Source organism: Agelaius tricolor, unplaced genomic scaffold, assembly GCF_023055355.1.
Source record: "Agelaius tricolor isolate 1412-34295 unplaced genomic scaffold, bAgeTri1.0.p SCAF_2, whole genome shotgun sequence".
NCBI classification, from domain to species: domain Eukaryota; kingdom Metazoa; phylum Chordata; class Aves; order Passeriformes; family Icteridae; genus Agelaius; species Agelaius tricolor.
In genome coordinates this window covers 44,329,492-44,351,764 of record NW_027269262.1, presented here as the reverse complement: position 1 = coordinate 44,351,764, position 22,273 = coordinate 44,329,492, and the positions used below count along the sequence as shown (strand labels likewise).

Below are 22,273 nucleotides of genomic sequence, written 5' to 3'. Positions count from 1 at the left end.
GGAGTAGCACAAGAAATTTGGAGAATGAGAAATTATTCTCAGGGTGGGCAGTAGCAGTTGCAGTGCAGGTGGCCGATTAGTCAAAATACTCCTGCAGAAGTCTGGTCTGGGTGCAGTGCCTGTGTGCCTTGTGGTGCAGAGTTCAGGCCTTCTGCTTGTTACTTGAGAAAGCTGCCATGCAAAGCAATTAAACAGCTTGTTACCTGGACAGTTATTTGCAAGAATGCCTCTTAAATATTTGGTTGTTATCATAATGTAGAACACTGCTTTGAAACTGCTTCCATGGCCATTGGTTCAGCTGAGGAAAGACATGGGAGGACTTGCTCTGATATCCCTGAAGGATGGAATGAGCCACATGGTGGGGAGGGCAGGGGGAGCCACCTGTGGGGCACAGTTTGTGTACCCTCTGTGTAGGGCTTTGGTTATTACCCTGTAACAAGGATCTGTGCCCAGACTCTCCTTGTAGACTACTTGCTTTGGAGAGGTAGTGGGATACCTGCCTCTTCTGGGAAGTGGGATGTTACAGTAAAATAGGAGTGTGACAGTATAGCCAGTGCTGGAGGCAGCACCATGGGACAGGGGCTTTTCCTAGGCAGTTCTGGTCCATCTCTTTCCAATGCGCTCTCTCCTGGAGCAAAGCATTCAACCATCCATCCCCTTCCAGGGATCCCATTTTTGTTTTTTCCAAAATGTGTCTTGGAAGCAGCCTGTGAATTGCATCCTGATGGAGCTCTACAGAATTTTGTAGGCTAGGGGCTGTAATACTGTTTTCCCTGAAGTGAACCAAACTGGAAAGCATGTGCTTCCACATATCTGGAGATTTTATCTTCATGCAATTGCAAGACTTTATCATAATGGGATTGAAAACCTTATTTTCGATATTTCTAAAATGTCTATGGTATTATTTAATTATTTATTTTAAGGCTGGCTCCATACTGATTAGATTATTGAAGAGCTGGAATACCCTCAGTAAAAAGGAGTATTCTGGATACAACTGCATATTCTAAATGTGAGCTGGCTCCTCCAAGAGCCCACTCAGATGTGGATGTGGTCTGTAGCTCACTGATTGTTGAGAGCTAAGTAGTTTTGTCTGTTTGTATATCACTCCTGAGCTGGAATGGACTCTCAGAGCCAAACTTGAAATGCCTTGGATGGTGCTGTAGCTGCCAGACTTTATCCATCTACAGGTAAATGAGAGACCACACAAAAGCTAGTTTTGTTACTTTTAGGGGTGATCTGATGCTGGCATTATTTGAAAAATGTACGGCTTGCTCCTGTGTGACTTCAAATGTATGATTATACACCCTCCTTTGAAGTAAATTTTCCAACATTCTCATGGCATCACGTACCCTGTAAACTAATCTGAGGTTGAGGAGCTGAATTCTGCTAAACAATTTGTATTTTATTCTTTTTATCAAAAAAATCCTGTGAAGTCCCTTCTTGAGGCTTTAATTTTTGCCAATTATGAAGAGTGCATGACTCACAGGGGAGTTACTTAATGCTGTGTTTGTGTGATTACTTGTGACTTGTGAAATTTTAAACTTGCTTTGCCTGTCTACATGAAGTACTTCCTTATTCCTTCTCCTTTTATGGCTGTGTTGCCTTATTAAAGAAAGGAAAAGGCACTGATTTTATACCTGGCCACTGCTTATTAAATGAAAGACTGAAATGCTGCCATACAGTCAAATGTCAGGATTACATCAGAGGCCATCTAAGAAGTGTTCAAATGAAAACAGAGATTTGTATTAAGCTTTTCAGTGTGTTGTAAAAAATGCAGTAGATACAGAACTTAGATGTGATACAGACCTTGTATAGTCTTGGTAAATAAATTCTAATTGGATCTTCTCATCTTATTCCAGAGTCTCAACAGTTATATGAGTACCACTCATGGTTTCTGAAGTGTTTTGACATACTTAGCCCACAAGTCATAGTTTTTATTCTTCTTATGGTTCATTGCTTTCCAAAATGGAGCTGTGTTTGTTACTAGGATATTTTTGTCCAAAATTGGTGTGCCTCACTTCTGCAAGAATCAGGTCCTTCACACATATGCAGATATTTGGAAGGTCTGTGGTGATGAGTGAGGGACTGCTGTGCTCTCTGTCTTACTTTTGGATAATTATGGTGGAGCAGGTACTGGTAGCTGAGTGAATGTCCTCACTCTGCCTCCATCCTTTGATTAGTGATTTCTCGGGACTATTTTCAGTGTAACACCCAGGTATTCAGAAGGTGTCTGTTTGTGGCAAAATGGAATGACCAGAGGACACCCACTGTGCTTTAGATGTGGTCTTGCATAATACTTGTTGCAGAAAAAATCCACATCCTTCATTCCACCCAGAAGCTTTACAAAATAACATCTGTGCATGCAATCACCTGCTCTAATTTGCTTCTGCTGTTGCAATTGGTACAAAGCACAAAGTCACAGTACAGACTCAGTGCAAAACAGAAATAATGGAGCCTTCTGTAGTGAATGAAAGAGCTGAATTTGGTCTTTCAGACTATGTTTCTTTTTCTTTTTCTGTGTTCATACCAACTTAGATGATACACTGTTAAAAATGAGATCTATTAAATGAGATCTATTAAATCTAAAAATGAGATCTGGCTGTCATGTCTCTCTGTCTTCCCTTTTTTATTTTTTTTCTAAATCTCATCTTTACTTACTAAATATGCAGCTTAGACTGATTTTTTTTAGGAAAGAGTTTGGTTATTTTCAAAAATGAGACTTGAAAAACCACATTATTTTGCCTGTGCAGGCATCTTCCTTCCTTTCCCCGACCTACTTTCCTCTGCTTAGTCTATGGTCTAGAAAGATGGTGATGGCATGATGGAGGAGATTTTGTTTTAATGATGTACCTTCTTTCCATGTTTAAAATCTCCTGTAATTTAGTCTTTCCTTGGGGGATGGAGGAGAGGTCACAATTCTGCCCATGTTCAGTGAAGGCTTCTATTTGACATTCAGTTATTCTGAAGGACTGACTCAGTGTTGAGCAGGAAGGTGGTTCAAGAAACTGCATTTTGGGAGTACTGAAAAAAGTAGCTAGGTCTGAGAAGGTGCCAGAACTGCGAGAAGCTCTCTGATCCTGTCATGTACAGCATTTGTGGCTCCTGTGGAAGGAGTCAAATGTCAAGTGAAGGAGAAGTGGTGGGAGTCAAGAAGCCTGCTGTTGGCAGGGAGGTAAGAAAGGACTTCTTGTGGTACTGGGGAGAGACTGAGAGCCAGTGGGAGGAATGGGGACAAGGTGAAAAGATGAGGTAACAGAAAACAGCAGCAGAGAGCATTCAGGAGGAGGTGGGGACTGGCAACTAATCAGGTAGAAGAAACAGAGGAAGAAGGGAGAGAATTTTATCTGCAAGGAAGTGGTGTGCAGCAGGAAAGTAGGAACTGCACAAATGAAAAACAAGATGAGGGGAAAGTTGGAAGCTGAGCTTGAGTCACAGAGACCAAAGCAGATGAAGATCAGATTGTCTATGATACATTGAAGGTGAAACAGAGTGGTAAGTCAAGACGAGAGCTATGGGAGTGCTGACACTTGATGGTAAAGAAATCAAAGTTTTAAGTTATAAATACTAAGAAATAACTGAAATCTGAGGAGATGTAGCTGTGTGTGTGGTATGATAAAACAGAGGTGCCCAAAGACAGGGATTGCACTCCTGTCATGGTGGTTCTACCACTTCTCTGTTTTTCATTGCTAGTGCTTGGTGAGCTTTTCCACAAGCCAGCTCAGCAGCAGAAGCCTGTTGGAGCAGCTAGGAACTTGAATCATCTCACAAAGAGCAAACTGCTGCAATTGGAGGCAGAGGAGAGTTAATGGGGGAGTAGTGTGACCTTCCTCATGTGGCAGCAGTGAGTTACTGAATCCCCTGACACATGAGAACTGCACAGGTGAAGAGAAGCAGTTTGAGGGGAGGGACCTGCTGCAGAGGGGAGGCAGGACTGAGGCAGTAACAGACTGGGAAGAAAAAGTCTGAGAGGGAGAAACTGTCAGAAGAGCAAGCCTGTTAGAAATGTTCCTTCTCAAAATGCCTAGAAGGTCCATGGTTTTTTCAGTCTTTTATTGCTGTCAGAAGAAAATGGTAAAAGCCAAAGGAAATGTAAAGATTTATATGGCAGTAGAACATTAACATCCATTAGTAAAGTGGAAGAGGTTTTTTCAGTAGGCTTAAAAGCTCTCTTCTGCTGATAGATCTTGATATAATTTGAGCATCATAAAATTTCTCCCTTATTTAAAGGCCTAGGCAATGTTACATATAGGAAAGTAATGCTTTCTTGAAGCTGTAAAATAAAAAAATAACAAACATAAGTACAGTCTTAATTTATTGCATTTGCAAATACACCCCATTGTCTTAATTTTAGCCAGTGCCTCTGCTTTAGCTAGAATAAGGAATGAACAGTATTAAATAAAGATTTCATTAATATTGTCTCATCATAATTCTGTGTCTTACTGTGCCCTATTCAAATTCTGATCTGAGTAACTGGTAATTTCCATAAGCACTGTGAGTGATCACCTGTAGGGAGATACTGTTGCATACATACTCTAAAATTTCACTCTGATCTGCATACAGAGAGCTGAAAGATGAGAATTTAAAAAAAAAAAAATTAAAATTCCAACCCCAAAAAAGTGAACAAATCACCCTCCCCAAAACCCACTTAGCTGGACTCATCTATAAGTATTAACTGGGCAGAATACAGCACCGTGTCGTATTTTTTCCGTATGCTACCAATCTGTAAATAAACGCCCTGGAGTTGAGTGATACTGCTGAGGAGTGTTGTGGAATGTGTCCTTTGTGACCATTTAGACACAAGGGGCCAAATCCAGCCAAGTGGACTCCAGAGGTGCGGTGTCCCATACAGGATATCCATTCTGTGGAATTTCTGAAATTTATCTGTACTAGGAAGAGATTTTGCTTATGAGTGCCACTGCTGAGAATTTATGCATTGGCTTCCTTTAGCAATTTTTGTATAAACTTTTATTTGGCCATAGCTCCCAAGCAAACAATGTACCAGCATCTGGGTGCAGATGCTGGTACAGAGCCTGTTCAGAGGGGAAATTGTTGTATACCAGAAAAGCATAATCATTATTTTCTTACCTTCTTTAATTTGCAGCAGCATAATTAAAAGATGGATTTGCTTTAGCTGTATTTATTTTATTTTCCCCCTAATTGCAACAGGCTAGGTGAGTTCTTATTTGCATCTATAAAATATGCTTGGGAAAGAAGAAAATGCCTTAAGGGCAGTGCTCACAAACACTCTGAGCTTCCAGGCAAATCTATTTGATGTCCAAAAAAATTAAAGTTAGGAAACTAATTTGTAGTAAATACTACCAATCAGTATGCAAGCTGCCTATGAATTTTGTAAGAATTATTTCAACAGTTAAAATAGTCAGATACTTAATATATATGTTTTATATATCATAGAGTTGAAATGGCTAAAATGTGAGATCTCATGTTAATATGGCTCAGGAGTTAATGCACAAATTCTGCAAGCACTGAGCTGAAGACCTGATGTTGTGTTACTCTGTCTTGGCAGAAGTTGGAACTCTTGTTGTAGAAGGGATTGCTGTTTATTATTTCAGGGTAAAGCTCTAAACCAAGTGTTCTGAAACCCATTGCTTAAAATTGTGTGGGTTTTCTTTTTGTTTTCTTCTGATGCAGGTGTGATGGACAGGTAGCAGAAGATTTCACTTTGCTCTCTGGGTATCAGAATGACCGAGTGCTTCCTGCCTCCCACGAGCAGCCCCAGTGAACACCGGCGGGTAGAACACAGTGGGGGACTCGCTCGTACTCCCAGCTCTGAAGAGATCAGTCCTACAAAATTCCCCGGATTGTACCGCACCGGTGAGCCCTCACCACCTCATGACAGCTTACATGAGCCTCCAGATATAGTGTCTGATGATGAAAAGGAGCATGGGAAGAAGAAAGGAAAATTTAAGAAAAAAGAAAAAAGAAGTGAGTAGACAACTTCTCTTTTTAATTCAATGCTTTCGAGTTCTCTTTCCTTTTTTCTCTCTCAAAATTGCTAAGTATTCCCAGTGGGTTCTTTTAAATTTGTTTCAATGTGGAGGAAGTTAATTTAGTCTGCTACAAGCAGACTTTGTGCAGCACCTGTTTCTCTTGCAAAAAAACTCCACACCTTAATTTTCTTTTGTTGTGCGATACAGGTGCCAAGCATGTGCCCAGAATTACTAATAAATGCATTTATCCAAAACCTTTCATGATGCATTGGTAAATTCTGGCATGGAGTGGTTCTTCACGTTCTAAGTGGAGGTTTTCAAACGTGTTTCCAAATATATCCATTTTTAATCATAGCTGAGGTGCCAGCTAGAATAAAACTGTATGTCTGATCTGAATTGTACACTTGTGCATTTGGAAGAAGCAGTTTCAACAGCTGTAGCCCTTTTCCCATGTGTCCCCCTTCTTCTGTGTTTGCCTTATTCAGTGTACCATCCCACGTTTTCATGTGCACACTGCACCATTATTTGAGCAGTCATAAAATCTCTGTTGTTTTTTTTCTCTAGCTTCTCAGTTTAGTCTGATCATGCAGTTTCCTCCAGCAGTGCCAAAGTATTATTGCAGAGGTCAAAAATGTGGAAACCAACACTGAGATCTGAATTTTCCAGAACTCACTGAGCAAAGGTTAGAAGAAGGTAAAGCTTTGACTATAGAATCCTTTGTCAGTGTATCAGTATCCAGAGTGGAAATTTCTTAAATGCTTACCCGTCCTCCAAAACAACAGAACTATTACTTCCCACCTTTATATTTGTGCAGAAAATTTTCAAAACATGAAATAGTTTTTATTCAAGAAAGTTTTTTTACATATTCTGAAAGAATAAGGCACTTGGAAATACTAAGCTGATACTGAGCACTCTCAATACCAGAATTACACTTCCTGTCCAAGTCTCTAAAACCTAAATATCACAGCCCAAGTGCTAGTACTTTGTAAGTGATATTTGTTTTAGCAAAATTTCAGAATGTCTGAATCTCTGATACAGTGTATCCTGCTACTTCTTACTTCTTCTCAAATGTGGAATTTGGAAGATCAGAAACAGTGAGACAGTATTCTGTTAGAATTAATATGATGACTATTTGTAATATGCATGCACATATTTAAATAATCACTCCTTAAGAATCTGCTGTCACTGCACTGCTTTTAATCAGACCAGTTTCCTGGAATGCAGGAATTGTTTCTACCACAGTTAAGAAGGGCTATGGCTATTTTAACTAAAAACTGTGTGCCTAAAGAATACTGTAACTCAGAGATGCATCCTCAAGTTAAAACCAACAGTTGAAATTCCTACAGGTTTTTAGAAAAGTGATTCATTAGTGATTTTCTGTAATGTAAACCATATTGACCTAATACAGATTACTGGATTGGCATTGAAAATTCAGTATTGATTGGATAGGTCTAAATTCAGGCTATCAGTAGTTGCTTTTTTGCTGTCCAGCTTTCTGTTAGAGCTCTGTATTGCACACCTCTAAATCTGGAACTGGTAGATGCCAACATTTTTCATTGTGTGGATTTCTTTGTATGGAATTCAGGATGTCTCATGGTGATAGTGTAGCTGAAGGCTGTTGTTTAGGAGGAAAAATGCTACTTCAGCAAATCCACACGGGTCTGTGCACATTGGCACTGCAACTGTTTTTTTCCACAAGAGATTGCAACACATTTTATTGCTGATTTTATAGCTGATATAAAGCAATCTCTGTTACTTAAAAGAACCTTTAAAGGTATGAAAAAGCCCTCAAAGAACACAAAAATGCAAAATCTGGGAGGAACAAAATAATCTCTTACAGCACTAATGTCAAGGGCATTCAGCATTTCTTGGCCCTAATATATGTCTGTCATATAATTGCCAGTCAGATAGAAGAGTAATTTGCATACCAAGCTTTCAGTACATCTCATACACTCCAAAAATAATCAATATTGTAAATATACCCTCAACATAGACTTTACCTGTCTAAATTGCAAGTGTTCTGTACAGTTGCTTATCATGGTAGATTTTAAGAGTTTTCCTTCCAGATTTGGCCTTTGTTATTCCTCCCATCCTTTCGATTCTTCATTTTATTTCACCTTTTCAATTTTGTTGTGTGTCTTCAGATTGGTTTTTTTCATTTTTTCTGGTTACCTGCTTTGGTTTTGAGTAGTGCACAACCTGCCATGATGATGCTGTTTGGGATATAAACAAATATAACTGAACGTGTCAGTGAAAAAAAGACAAGTTAACATTACATTATGACAGAGTGAGTGTTTCTTGAACTTGCAATATTAGTGAATTAATGACAAAGGCATTCTAACACCTGAAACTGTATCTGCGTTTAATCCCACAAAATCTTGAACTATTTTGATAATACTCTAAATGTAAACCTCAGAAGTGCTTGAAGAGCAGCAGGGAAGGTTAAATACCCCAAAGTTACTCAGTTTGGTTTTTCAGGTAAATAATTTCTGTAAGAGTAATGTATTCTTAGCTTCATTATTATCACCTATATAAAAAAGCATTTTTGTGTGCTAGCAAAAAATCCTTTTCCATATCTTTGTATATAGATATAGTTATTTAATGATTTGATTTTTTCATGTTAGTGTCAGTAACCTAATGATAGGTTACTGACAGCAATTATTCTGGGGGAAAAGTGTTTTGGAGGTAATAGAAAATTCAATATAATATTGTTTCTTATGTGGAATATCGGCTACTGGAAAAATATTTCAGCCACTAATTTTTATTCTCCCCTCTCTTTTGATACACTGGGTGTTTGTTGGCTGTAGAGTGAGTTAGATTAGGAGACTTACTAGGGATTAAAAGGAATTTTCTTTTTACTGGAATAGTTTTAAATCAGACCTGTTCCCTGACTCAAACAGAACTTGTCCCGTGACAGCAGGAGTGCAAAAGTGGATCTGTGTTAAGCAGCAATGGATTATGTGAAACAGCAACCACTGTAATTGATTTTTGAAAATGTTTAACCACCTGTCACTAATCACATGTTGATAAAGCCATAAAACATGCAGTTCCTTGCAGAAGAAAAATGTTATGGTAAAATACCTCTGAAGAAGCTCTTCTTCCCATTAGAATTTCTGTGGATAAAGAGTCTGTATGGAGTAGATCTTACTCTGCTTATTCATTTTACTTCTGAAGATTGATGCTGATGGGTTCAATATACAGCTAGGATTTTTTTTGTTTACAAGAATCTAGATTTTCTTTGTACAATTCTCAAGAAAATGGAGAATTATTTGAATTGTACTAAACTATCACATGAAAGGTCAGTAGGATCATCGATATGAACTCTTCTGAAAATTTCAGGGAATATTTTTGAAAGACGGATCCTTGATGTGTTGGACAGGGCTCCTCTGTGTTCCTTTGGAATGTAGATGAGGACTGAAACCAAACCACTGCTATTGCAAGCAAAACATTTTTACTGTCCAATGTGTGGAGAAGCTCTGAATACAGTTTTCAGATCTGCAGACTAAAAGGTTATTCTTACACCTGATAAAGATTAGAGGCTCTTCATATCAGGGTTTATCTTCGGGATAAATAGGGTGCATTGCTACTTCCTGTTCTGCTCACAAATCACTGTATATTTCTATGTACCACTGTGTGTTTAATTAGCAAAGTACCATTTGCAGATAGTTTAAAAGTCTGCCTTTTAATGCCAGTGATTATTTTAAATCAAAATAAAGTAAGACAAATTTCTTACTTCAGCTTCATTTGCTCTGCTGGCACGGTGCTGCAGAGTAATTTGCATGCAGAATTTGTTTGGCAGTGCTGTGGTGACATCAGTGAATCAAGTGAATATTAAAGACAAACTGATCTAATTGAAAGTTGTATAGTGAGTGTTGGTAGTGTCTGTAAGGTGGAAGTTTCTGTTGATAATAAAAATGCATCTTGTGGGCAAGGAGAGGAAGTAGAAGCCATCTATTCAAGCTCATTGTGCATTTGTGTGTCTTAGTTTTACTTAGAAATGCTGTACTTAGAAATGCTGTACAATCTGATGACAGTCCCTCTGACAAACTGACATTAGGTAACTCATGCTTGCACTGCACTTCAGTCATATTTGACCTACTAATTCTCTCATATGTAAAAGCCATCCATGTTTTCTTTCAATTAATTAATTACAGATCCTGCAGATTTCCCTGGGGAGCCAAATCAGCTGTAGAGTTGTAATTTACTTTAAAAAACCCATCAGAGACCCAATGGACAAAATGTCTCTTGCAGTAGGTTTGATAAGTGGTAGTTCTGAATTATGCCACCCTTGGAGTTAACAATAAATACTACAGCATGACTTTAGTGCTTTGTTATGAGAACACAGAAGTATTCCCAAGTATGCAGACTGATAGAGACTCTGAACTTGCTGCATGACAAAGGTTATAAGCCTGTAAACTAGATTTTTCCAGAGTAACACTGGAATTTGTTGTTGTTGTTGTTGTTGTTGTTGTTGTTGATAATAATAATAATAATAATAATAATAATAATAATAACAGGGTTTTTTATAATTCTCAGTAAGATAAGGGAACTTCAAGCATTACATTACATGTAACGTAACTTGAAGCATTGCATTTAAAATAACTGCAATGAAGGCATGCTTATGGAAGGAAGGTCTAACAAAAGGAACTGGCAGATTATGCTGTGTCATTATGCTGGTGAAATTGGAGTATTTATTACATTAGTACTGTTCTCATATAGATGGAGGAAAATGTCAGTGGCATAGAGTGATGGGAAAATGGGTACTATTAGTCCTGCAAGTCTTGAGGAAACAGTGGACAGAAATACCAGTTTACTATACTGTAGGTAATACTCTTTCCATATTTAAAACTACCTGATTTTTCAAGCACTTTTGGTAATTTTTCTTCTATATAAACTTTAGTTGTTTATATTTCAGTAAATTGCATCACTGGTGAAAGAGGTACAGCAATTTTATAACCAAAAGTATAGTAAAGAAAATCAGGCTATTCTTGAGAGACATGCAAATCCTCTCTTGGGATATTCTGTGTGAATCTGTATTAGTTTATGTTTCTAAGCTTTGTTGACTTATGTTACTGAGATAAATTTTAAAAGGCTGGGTTTGTATTTAACTTGCTCTTTGATGTCTTCTCACGAATTCAAGAAATACCAGATTCAGTAATGTTCTCTTGCTGGTGTTACATTACCACAGACCTAGGAAGGCACTGGGGCTTGTGTTGCAGAGTGCAATGTTGGGATGTGTAAGCAGTGCTCTGTTGGTGGCACCAACCTCCCAGCCTGTGTGCCAGTGCTGGCACTTCCTGGTGTGCATGTGGGACCCCCACGCTGTGTGACTGGGAGCTGTCACAGCTACCCAGGAGGAAGCACTGAGGGCAGATTGTTCCGGGCTCTCTCTGGGAGACACCTGGCTCTCTGTTTGGAAATTACATCTCTGAAGTTCATCTTGAACCTTGGTGCCAGCCCCATCTCATTCTCATAAAACACAAGATGTGTCCTCCTGCTTTGTCCTGTAGCTGGTGGATCTGCAGTTGCTTCTGTACCAGAGTGAGATTTGAATCCTTGCCCATTTCTGGGTTTAGTTTACAAAAACCAGTAAGTGACATAGTCAGTAAGCAGGGAGGAGAAGTCCTGGCTGCTGGTTGGCCTTCAGTTAATGTTTGCATTTTTATGTTAAAATCCACTTGGACAGGAACAGTTCTACAATCTTTTTCAGTCTTCTAGGAAAGTCCTAGGGAAGAGTATCAGCTGCAAAGACTGAGCTGATTCAACAATTGCAATTATCTTATGGTAGTTCCATGCTTTAATACAATTCTTATATTTGTTTGACTATGACAAGCTATCTTCTACCAGTCAAGGAGGCTTCAAAATAAAGACAGTTCTTTTATATGCTGAAAAAATGCTGAGAAACTCTGCAGTCTGGTATAGTTCAGAATTGGAAGGAGGAAAGACTAAATGCCCCCTGGTTCTTCTGCAGATATTCCACTTGGAAAAAATTATAGCTGATAGCTTCATGTGAGATATGCTTGAATATTATCAAGAGGGTAATTTTCCTCTGCCCAAAACTATTCAGGCAGCAGGAGCACTTGGCTGTCAGTGCTGCCTCACTCGAGCAGAGGCTCTGCCTGTAGGCAGTGGAAGAGCCTCAAAGGGCTCCTAATGGGGGCTTGCTGCCCACTGCCTTGGGGACCTGGCTAGTGCAGATGGCATGTCCAATGTCACCTTTGTTGACCAGGTTTCGGGCTTACTTTTCTTACATGGGGTTCTGTATATGTAAAATTAAAATTAGTGGGCTTGAAAGTTGTGTTGGATTGCATGTTGCTGGGTTTGTTTGTGGGTTGTTTTTTTTTTTTTTTTTGTTGGTGGTGTGTTTGTTGGGGTTTTTTTGTAATCCACCTTTAAAGACTTTTGTGTTCTTGCCTGAAGGTGAGGCAGGGCCAGCTGCAGAGGCGTAGGACTTAAAAGCACCCGGTGCATGTTTTAGACAGCACTTGGATGTTTGCTGCTGCAGTGGTGTGCTCAGCTCAGGGACTTGTTTGAATCTCTCCCATGTGCTTTTTAAGGCAAATCTGCACTTTCATGGGCAGGTATTGTTCTAGTGTTACTGGAATTGTGTTATTCATCTAGTGAAAAGTAAGTGCTAGTGCTTTTTTGGTTTATGTTTGGGGTGGGGTTTTTTGTATTTTATTTGAGGCTGAAACTTTATTAACTTCATACTTGTCTTTAAATTCATAATATTTTGGAAAAGGATTGGGACTTTAGGTGGCTGGAGTTTAGTTTGTTGTTAATTGAAATTTGTTAGACTTCTATGTATGCAGTAGATGATCCTTAACAGCAACTCTTATACTGTTGATTGCAGGAACATAGAGAAGTTGCCAGACAGTTGTTTTTATTTTGCATTTCCTTGACTATTAGATGGGAATCTAGCCCATAAGATGGACATAGCCATTATGAGTAAGTACATAAAGTATTCATTGTTTAGATCGTTCAGGAGCTCTGTGGCTTATCTTTGATGTAATTATACAACTTGATTTAATCCTTATCCACTCAAGTGTCTAATTAAAGAAAACCTTCCGAGGAGTCAGATGGGCACTGTTTTTTAATTCTTGTTGCTTCTTCCCTCTCCTCCTTACATGCAACTTCTTGTTGTTGCTGTCTGGAAAGTAAACAGACTCACAGCTGTCCCCTTCCCTTCTCCTGCTTTGCCCAACAGCGGAAGGCTACGCTGCGTTTCAAGAGGACAGTTCCGGTGATGAAGCTGAAAGTCCTTCCAAGTTGAAGCGCTCCAAGGGAATACATGTCTTCAAGAAACCCAGCTTTTCCAAAAAGAAGGAGAAGGATTTTAAAATAAAAGAGAAACCCAAAGATGAAAAACACAAGGAAGAAAAACATAAGGAAGACAAACACAAAGAGAAAAAGTCAAAAGACTTAACTGCAGCAGATGTTGTAAAACAGTGGAAAGAGAAGAAGAAAAAGAAAAAGCCAATTCAAGAGACAGAGATACCTCAAGTGGATGTTCCAAGTCACAGACCCGTGTTTGGCATTCCTTTGTCTGACGCAGTAGACAGGACCATGATGTACGATGGCATCCGCCTGCCAGCAGTTTTCCGTGAATGTATAGATTACGTAGAGAAGTATGGCATGAAATGTGAAGGCATCTACAGAGTTTCAGGTACTCTGGGCACACTGACATCCAGGTTCCTAAGGTCTTTACTTGCAAATTTCTTATTATTTTATCACTTCCAACATCTAGGTACACTGTTTATAGCTCCATTAATTATCCAGAAGGTAATCAGGTTAGCCAAAGTTTAGCAGACTTGTAGGTCTGAAGTACCAGAAAAAATTGGTAATGTGGTGGTACTACTTAATGCCAGTAAAGACACACCTATTTTGGCTTTTGTCATGGGATGGTAGCAATTAACATGTGTTAGTATATTGTATTTTTTCTTCTGCTTTAGAAATATAATGGTAGCTGATAGCAAAAGCAAAGATGAGCTATAACCATTTCATTGCTTATGCTTCCCACTAAGTTGCTTTTTCCATTTAGTCCCATTGTATATTTTTTTCTTGAAAACTTCTTTTCTCTCAGCAAATTTGCTTATAAGCAGAAAATGCAAGTTTCACTAAGGTTAGCAACAGCAGCTAATTATGTGTGGTAGTTGTGTAACACCAGCTTACATAAGTGAAACCTCAGTTTAAGTCACATTGGACAAAACAGTCCCTTTATTTATGAGGTGCACCAGAAATGCAGCTCCTGTAAGTACTTCTGTGGCTACATTGGAAGGGACAAGAACAAGCAAGGAAAGGAATTTCAGGAAAAGCATGTTGAATCAAGTTACCCTTCACTGTGAACCAGTAATGAAATTATTTTAAAGGCTTCATTAGCTGTCTTCTTGCTGTCCATCTGCATGCTGTTTGGTGGGCATGCAGAAATACTGCAGCACCTTAAGCAGTTGCTAGTGACACATTTTTGTTGCTTGATTTTTTTACACACGATGTGTTGGGAGTTTTCACAGGTGTGTTTTCCTTAATTTCTGCTGTGTTCTTTGTACATGTTCTCCAGTGCAACAGCTCCCTCTTGTGCATGTAGCATTGTTTAAATTGAGAGCTCAGAGAGAGCATTGCCACTGTTGTTATGGCTCATTTTGGCCGTGAAACTGAGCATGTTTTCCTGGCATTTTCCAGGGGCTGAGTGTGCCCAGTTGTGCTCATTGAGTATGAGCCAAGCCAGGGCTGTGCACCAAGTTGGTGTAACTTGAGTGGGTGTTTGAGCTGCAAGAATGAAATTTCCCCTAGCTTAGGAAGATCGGAATGTCACTGAGTTATACAAACACCTAGTAGAAAATCTTGGCTGGGTCGAATAATTGTGAACACACTTTTAATCATGTGGTGCCTCAAATCAAGGATCCTGTGTGAGATTCCTCTGCTGAGGAGGGCCAGCTGGAAATGTGGAAACTAAAAAGTGTGGGGTTTGTTTTGACAAAGGAAAGCTGCTATAGGTAGAGCTTGTTACACAGCATCTGAACTAAAAACATATTTGCTGCCTGGGTTAGGGATGGGTAATTGAACAGCCAGAAAGAAGCTTAATGCAAATACACAATTGATCTCGAGTTCCCCAGCCTTTCCTCACCCTATTTTGTGTTCCTTGATGAAAGGGAATGCTGGTACCAGTTCTGATTCAGAGCTCTGTCAGTGCTTTGGTTTTGCTTCATAGGAGTAGTCAGTGCTTTTAGAACCAGTGACCATGTAATTTTGAGTCACGATTTTCACTTTGTTACATGTGCATAACTTTTAGAAGGTGCTTCTCAATTATCTGAAATTGTAAGGAGAGGTGAAATAAAGGCATCTCCAAAAACAAAAGTTTAAATATAACTGTCAGACATTTACAGTCAAATTTTCTCTTAATTCTTGATCTAACTATTTCAAGGAATAAAATCAAAAGTTGACGAGCTGAAGGCAGCCTATGATCGCGAGGAATCTCCAAACCTGGAGGAATATGAGCCCAACACAGTCGCCAGCTTGCTCAAACAGTACCTACGGGAACTGCCCGAAAATCTGCTTACCAAAGAGCTCATGCCCCGCTTTGAAGATGCTTGTGGAAAGAGCACAGAAGCTGAGAAAGTTCAGGAGTGCCAGAAGCTGCTCAAAGAGCTGCCAGAGTGTAACCATCTCCTGATTTCATGGCTGATTGTGCATATGGACCATGTTATTGCAAAGGAACTAGAAACAAAAATGAACATCCAGAATATTTCTATAGTGCTCAGCCCTACTGTTCAGGTACGTGCTCCACACTGCAAGGCTTAGAGCAGAACTGCAGCCCAAGAAAGATTTCTTTGTAGGAATTCTTTTGCAGGTGGGAATTGGGTATTGTCTGATACAGTGTAGCTAATTTACAGCTCCTCTTTATGCCTCAGGAACCTGAAATGCTGGGAAAGGGGGAACAAAAGACTTTCTGCGTGTGGGCTTGCATACTGTGGGTCTGATATTTGGGTTATTATCAGAGTATTACAAAGACTGCTGTCTTTCAGTTCTGTTACGAGAAGTCATTTAATGTTGATTTTGCTCAGTAATTCATACAGCTACACAATTTTTGTGGGGTTTTGATTCAGTGATAGTTTAGTTAAGATATTGTTGCTTAATTTTAATATGAACCCTGTCCTGCACGTAGATCTTCCTGATGCAGTAGTGACTTAGGTAAAATGGCTTTGTTGTCTGCAGCCAAATGGCTGGGGAATAACAACTGACTTGGTTTTCCAGTAAGATTTTGTGGTTTCTGGATTGCTTGATTCCTTAATAGACATCTTGGAAATATTTAATTAAACACAGCTCAGAATTAGTCCTGTGCATGATGAAAATGTGGCATTACTGGGTGTGGATCTTCTAGAGCAAACACCACATGTTAGAAAAGCCTGACTTTATAATTAGAGTCCAGGTGGAGCCCAGTAGCAGAAGGGCCAGCTGTTATTCCTGGCTTTTTTGCTATGCCAGAATCCTCTCTAGCTAGGAAAAGAAGTTACAATTAGGGTAAAACAATGCAGGCCCAATCATGTTTTGTTGGTAACTAGATCTTAGCAATTGAAGTGCAGGTAATGACACAACTCTAATATTTGTTTCAGGATAATTTTTTAAATGTCAGTGGAAGATAAAGTATCAAAATAAATATACTTGCTTCTGTCTCCGGTTAAAACAAGGAATATAATGAAAGATATTTGCATACTACTTTTTTCTACTATATTAAGTCATCAGAGAGAGAAGCTGTAAGAATACTTAGAGGTTGGGGGAAGAGAGAGCAGGTGTAGTCAGCCGTCAGGTATAACACAGTAGGGTTGATGTTCCCTCTTGCTATCTGTCTTTACATGAGTACAAAGAGATTGAATGCATTTCTATGTCTATCAGTGATGGAAATAATTCTGGTTGTTTAAGAGATGTGAAGATGCTGAGTTTAGTATGAAAGTGTCTCAGATGCACAGGTAAGAGAAACAGTGAAGTGATCCCTTGAGGCCAACACCGCATTGTTGAATGTAAAGATACTTTTCAATCCAGATTTTAATCTCAAGATAGACTGACATGACTGTGGCTCACAGAAAGGTTTACTAAAGGCTGCTGTTTCTGGAGGACACTGTGCTTTGCAGATAAAGATGATGAGAATAAATCATCTTAACCAATATCCCCCTGTCCTTTTCAGATCAGCAACCGGGTCCTGTACGTGTTTTTTACACATGTTCAAGAGTTCTTTGGAAATGTGACCCTCAAGCAGGTGACAAAACCTCTTCGCTGGTCAAATATGGCAACAATGCCAGCACTTCCAGAAACACAAGAGAGCATCAAAGAAGAAATCAGGCGACAGGTTGGCAATTACTTGAGTGTTTTTATGTTTATCTTTGCCCTGGATTTTATACATTCAGTAGAAAATTCTTCTAAGTTTGTAACACGTGCTTTAAGTCCATCACAATTATCCTATTGGTGAGACCACTGGGAAGAGCTTGATGATTTCCTTTCCTTTTTCATGCGTGGAAAGTTGTTATGGTCTTGTGATGCTCATAGCTGTGTCATCCATGGAGTGCTTTGCTATGCAGGTCAGTACTTTTGTTGTGGGAGGAGGGCCAGGAGAGCCCATTAGGGAGGGTAATTTCTTTAGTACTGCTCTTCAGCTGGCTCTGGATCCATGCTGGGTTTGTGTTAACACTTGTTCATGGACATGTCAAGGTTTGAAACCAGAACTCCCAGCCCATTGCCACAAAGCAAGAAACATCTTCCTTTTCAATCTGCTCTGGTACAATATATTTAAAGACGATTTCTTTGGCAATCTTTCTAGGAGTTCCTTCTGAACTGTTTACACAGAGACTTGCAGGCAGGGATAAAAGACTTATCCAAAGAAGAGAGACTCTGGGAGGTGCAGAGAATCTTAACAGCTCTTAAAAGGAAACTAAGAGAAGCTAAGAGACAGGTGGGTAACTTTCCTGTTTATTGGCCAGACAGCTAAATAATGGATCCTAATCCATAACAGTGCAGAGACACCTAGTCAGATCAAAACACCTTTCGGTCTTCTTTGCTGCAGATTTTCTCATTTTAACTTTACATGCCTGATGAGCAATTGTGTTTTCTGCTTAGCTGGCTCTCATAGGGACAGGGAGATCTTCACAGCTGTTCACGAAAAATGTGTGTGTGATGAAAACCTTAATGTTTGCTAGGGCACATGCTCATTGTATTGAGTCCTAGAGTACCAAGAAGAATTACTGGAAGACTTGAGGTTAACAAATCTGAGAAGTGTTTTTTAAACTATTTTATGTCCCACAGATGGGACAGACCATGCTCAAAATTTGGAAGACAACTGTGATGGTGGTTCTAAATTTGGAAAATAATGCATTAAAAAAATATTTTTTAGAGTAAATACACTGACCAGGGAAGCTGTCCTTTTAAATGTTGTTTTCTTTCTCTGGCAGGAGTGTGAAACAAAGATTGCACAAGAAATTGCTAGCCTTTCAAAGGAGGATGTCTCCAAAGAAGAAATGAATGAGAATGAAGAAGTTATAAATATTCTGCTTGCACAGGTAGCTGGCAGGCACTTACCTGTTTGCCTGGTAATGGTATTTTATATTTCAGATCTGTTAAACACTCCTTTGTCCCTTGTGATGCAGAGGGGACATTGCAGGCTCAGAGGGGTCTCTGTGTCCATTAAAACCACAAGGCTTTGTTTTAATGGCCAGTGAAGCAGGGAAGGAATGCTGACTGCAGGAGTGAGCCCAGAGCTGAGGAGACTCTTGTTAACAGCAGAAAGGAGACACTGTGAAAGAAAAAAAAGTGGCCCTTGTTGTTCATGTACATAGAAAGCACCACTTCCCAATGTAGCCAGGTTCAGTACTGTTAACTGCTTTCCTGCTGATCAAAGGAAATAAGGCAACTCTTTTGGCTTTTTTGCTTCCTGTTGCTTCCCCCAGTAGCTTTGAAAATGAATATAAGGAGGAAAGTACAGAGGGGAGAAGATCAAAGACATGTAATTCAGTTTTTCTAGTTATTTTACTGGTTGGCCAGAGCTTTCCCCTGTGATTTAAGGAAAGGCAGCCAAACATGCCAGGATTTGGTGTGTCATCTCCACAACTATTCAGTATAGTGATTATCTTGAGGATTTAGAACAGACATTGTTGGGTTTGAACTTTTTATTTGCTTTGAGGTCTTGATGGATCAAAGTTCAAAGCAGACATGCTAACCACTGCCACCGAAAGTATTTCAGAGAACAGCATCATCTCATACTTATTGTATGTTCCTGTAGGAAATAAAGTCAAGGCTTTAAGTGAACTAACTGATCATTGCAGGAGAATGAGATTTTAACAGAACAAGAAGAGCTGCTGGCCATGGAGCAGTTTCTGCGGAGACAGATCGCCTCCGAGAAGGAAGAAATAGATCGGCTCCGAGCAGAAATAGCTGAAATACAAAGGTAAAGGGGACAGCTCACAGCAGAGCCCAGCCAGGATAGCATGCTGGGATTAAAAATACATAAATGCTTTGCTGAAAGAATACTCCAAACCACACTTAAAAGCTCACCCAGTGAACATCACAGTTGAAAGCCACTTGTTTTTATTGAAGTCCTGACAAATTTGAATCTTGCAGGATATTTTCTATTGTTTTAACAATGGAATTATGATGTAAAGGAAACTTGACCCTGTGCACTAAAAAAATCCCCCTATAAAATCACCGCTTTATTTTTTTTTCGTCATTAAGCTTTGAAAGGGAAGTCTGATTTTGCTCTTTAAACCACTGGCAGATGATTGAGGGGATGAGAGTTAAGTCTCTTGTGTTGCCACAGTTCTGGCAGACTCAAGGAAGCATTTAAAGTGGAATTTGCCCTTGCTCTTTCAGTCGCCAGCAGCACGGCCGCAGCGAAACCGAGGAATACTCTTCCGAGAGTGAAAGTGAGAGTGAAGATGAGGAGGAGCTGCAGGTCATCCTGGAGGATCTGCAGAGACAGAACGAGGAACTGGAGGTAGGATTTGGTTCTTAGCATTCACTGGTTCTCTCCTGTGGTGCTCATGTGATTGCACAGGTGCAAACTGGTTGTGTGCATCAGTTTTGCCCAGGCTTGTGAGCCACACGCAGCTTTTAAATCACTGCTGTGTGCGAGTCCCTGTTGCTGCCTGGGCCAGCAGTGCTAAACGCCCCTGAGCTACAGCACTGCTGTGTCAGAGGAACATATTGTCATTCCCTGGCATTTGTTTCCCTTCCTTAAAAGATCAAGAACAATCACCTGAACCAAGCGATTCACGAGGAGCGCGAGGCCATCATCGAGCTGCGGGTGCAGCTCCGCCTGCTGCAGCGCGCAAAATCCGAGCAGCAGGGCCAGGAGGAAGAGGAGCCGGAAAAGCGCGGGGGCGTTTCTCAGCAGCAGAGAGACACTGTCCTGGAGACAAAAGCAGCCAAAGAGCAGCCAAAAGCAAGCAAGGAGCAGCAAGTCAAGCCATCCCCAAGTAAAGACAGGAAAGAAACTCCCATTTGATCTGGCTCCTTGGCTATGCACGAAATCAACCGAACTGTGCAAATTACTGTAATTTGAGTCAAACTGCACAAATTATTGGTGGCTGTGTACATTCTGTAAAGAAACTTTTCTTTTAAGCCCTGGAGACTTTTGTCTCTAATACTTGTGGCTTCTACTCATCAGACTCAGGTGAGTTTGGAGAGGCCAGAAGAGTTTTCCAGTTAGTATCAGATTATTTCAAGACTGGTTTCCTTCAGGTGATTCAAAATAATTCAGTAACAGTTTTATTTCAAACCAAAATCATTATTTACATTCACTGGAGCAGAATTGGAAGATCGCCTTTTCAGTAAAACAAAACCCACCCACACTTACTAATGATTTGCCTTGTGGATCTGTTCATCCTCATTCACCCTTATCTCTGCTTATTAACCTAGTCACTTCTTGCTTGTGCCTTTGATACCTTTCTGATGCAGATTATATACAAGGGAGCTTTAAATTTATTCTGGGTTGGCTGAAACGGTGGGAGACTGTGGGGTATCATGTTTACCTAACATGCCCTTAAGCTTCATTTCTGTTCTGAGATGTACTGAATAAGTGTAAAAACTTGAGAGATGTTATTTATGTCCCCAAATGATGGAAATGTCCATGTCCTTTAGCAGTGTAGGTAACTCACTGACTCATCATTAACCACCCTCATCACTCCTGTTTGACACAGGCCCTGTTCACACTGCTGCCATGTAGCCAAGCGCTTTGTCTTCATCCATTTTAAATGTTTCCATCTCTTGGAAAAAGCCACTGCTTGTAGGCAGGGATGGGAGTGGTCATGTCTTTAGGACGTATCTGCCTGACCAAGCAATACAGCATTGCCCCTGCACAAATGCCAGGCACTTGGGATTCCAAAGGAGCCCGCAGAGCCACACCAACGGGAGGCACCGGGGGTTCAGCAATAGCCTCCTTTTGTTGGTGTTTAACAAATCAACCACCACTACCCGGGACTTGGTTTGGGGTTGGCTGTTTTTAATGCTTCTGCCCTTCAAAATCCTCCACCCACACTGGCATTTAAGGGCCCTTTAATGTTTTGGATACGCTCATTGGACTCAGCCCTCAATCCATAGAATAGACAGAAACTCCACAGAGTGCATATAGGCTATCTTATTTTTTAATCTGGATATTTATTTTCAGCACCTGTTGGATGTGGTTGTATTCTTTATCTATTGCACTGTTGTGAATCATTGGCCATGATTTGATTTTTGTACAAATAATGCTTTGATATGTTATAGAAAAAACAGCATAGTATTTTTTTAAAATTTGGAAAAAAGTTTATAAACACAGAAAATGTGATCAGATTACAAATGTAAACTAAAGCATTCTCCCTTGCCTTCGTTACATACATTTTATATTTGCTGGCAATATTTAAACTTTTTGTTTGTTTGTTTAATTCACACTAATTCCTATTGAATTGTCATGGATTTTTCTAATGTTCTTCAGACAAATCTCTTAATATTGGTTAACTTTTATTTTGTTAGGATTGTATTTATCAAGCAAATAAATTCAACAGCCATTTGAAAGTAGTTTCTCCTTCATCTACTTCATAATGCAGATCACAGTTATTCTTCTCAGGTGGGTGCCTGCAGCTGAGAAGTTTCTATGAAAAATTACTCAAAGTAAGGTCTGAAACAGGTGGAGCTGTTGCCCCTGCAGCAGCACAGCTCCTGTAAGCAGAAACTTGGTGTCAAACCACCTGAGAGATGCTTGAATTGTTCTGTGCCTCAGCACAGGTGAGGCTGGGGCTGCGCTCTTGCTCCTCCTCTGCCGGGGGGGCCTGGCTACCCCAAGCACGGAAGCAGCTTCCTCATCCCAA

The 22,273-nt window shown here is 39.9% G+C and overlaps 1 protein-coding gene across 2 annotated transcripts in view; it reads left to right on the top strand.

Annotated features, from left to right (window-relative positions):
- Positions 1-21,983, top strand: part of RALBP1 (ralA binding protein 1) — a 32,926-nt gene extending 10,943 nt beyond the window's left edge. Inside the window, exons 1-10 of one of the 2 annotated variants that reach the window (XM_071417165.1) lie at positions 5,806-5,943; positions 12,802-12,896; positions 13,156-13,614; positions 15,370-15,719; positions 17,128-17,289; positions 17,758-17,889; positions 18,386-18,493; positions 19,256-19,377; positions 19,800-19,923; positions 20,170-21,983. In XM_071417165.1, coding sequence (XP_071273266.1) covers positions 12,878-12,896; positions 13,156-13,614; positions 15,370-15,719; positions 17,128-17,289; positions 17,758-17,889; positions 18,386-18,493; positions 19,256-19,377; positions 19,800-19,923; positions 20,170-20,433 — 1,740 coding nt within the window. In that variant the 5' untranslated portion in view covers positions 5,806-5,943; positions 12,802-12,877 and the 3' untranslated portion in view covers positions 20,434-21,983. Of the gene's footprint in view, positions 1-5,649; positions 5,944-12,801; positions 12,897-13,155; positions 13,615-15,369; positions 15,720-17,127; positions 17,290-17,757; positions 17,890-18,385; positions 18,494-19,255; positions 19,378-19,799; positions 19,924-20,169 lie in introns of those variants that run through there. The other variant, XM_071417156.1, reaches the window with a different exon arrangement.
- Positions 21,984-22,273: the final 290 nt, after the last annotated feature.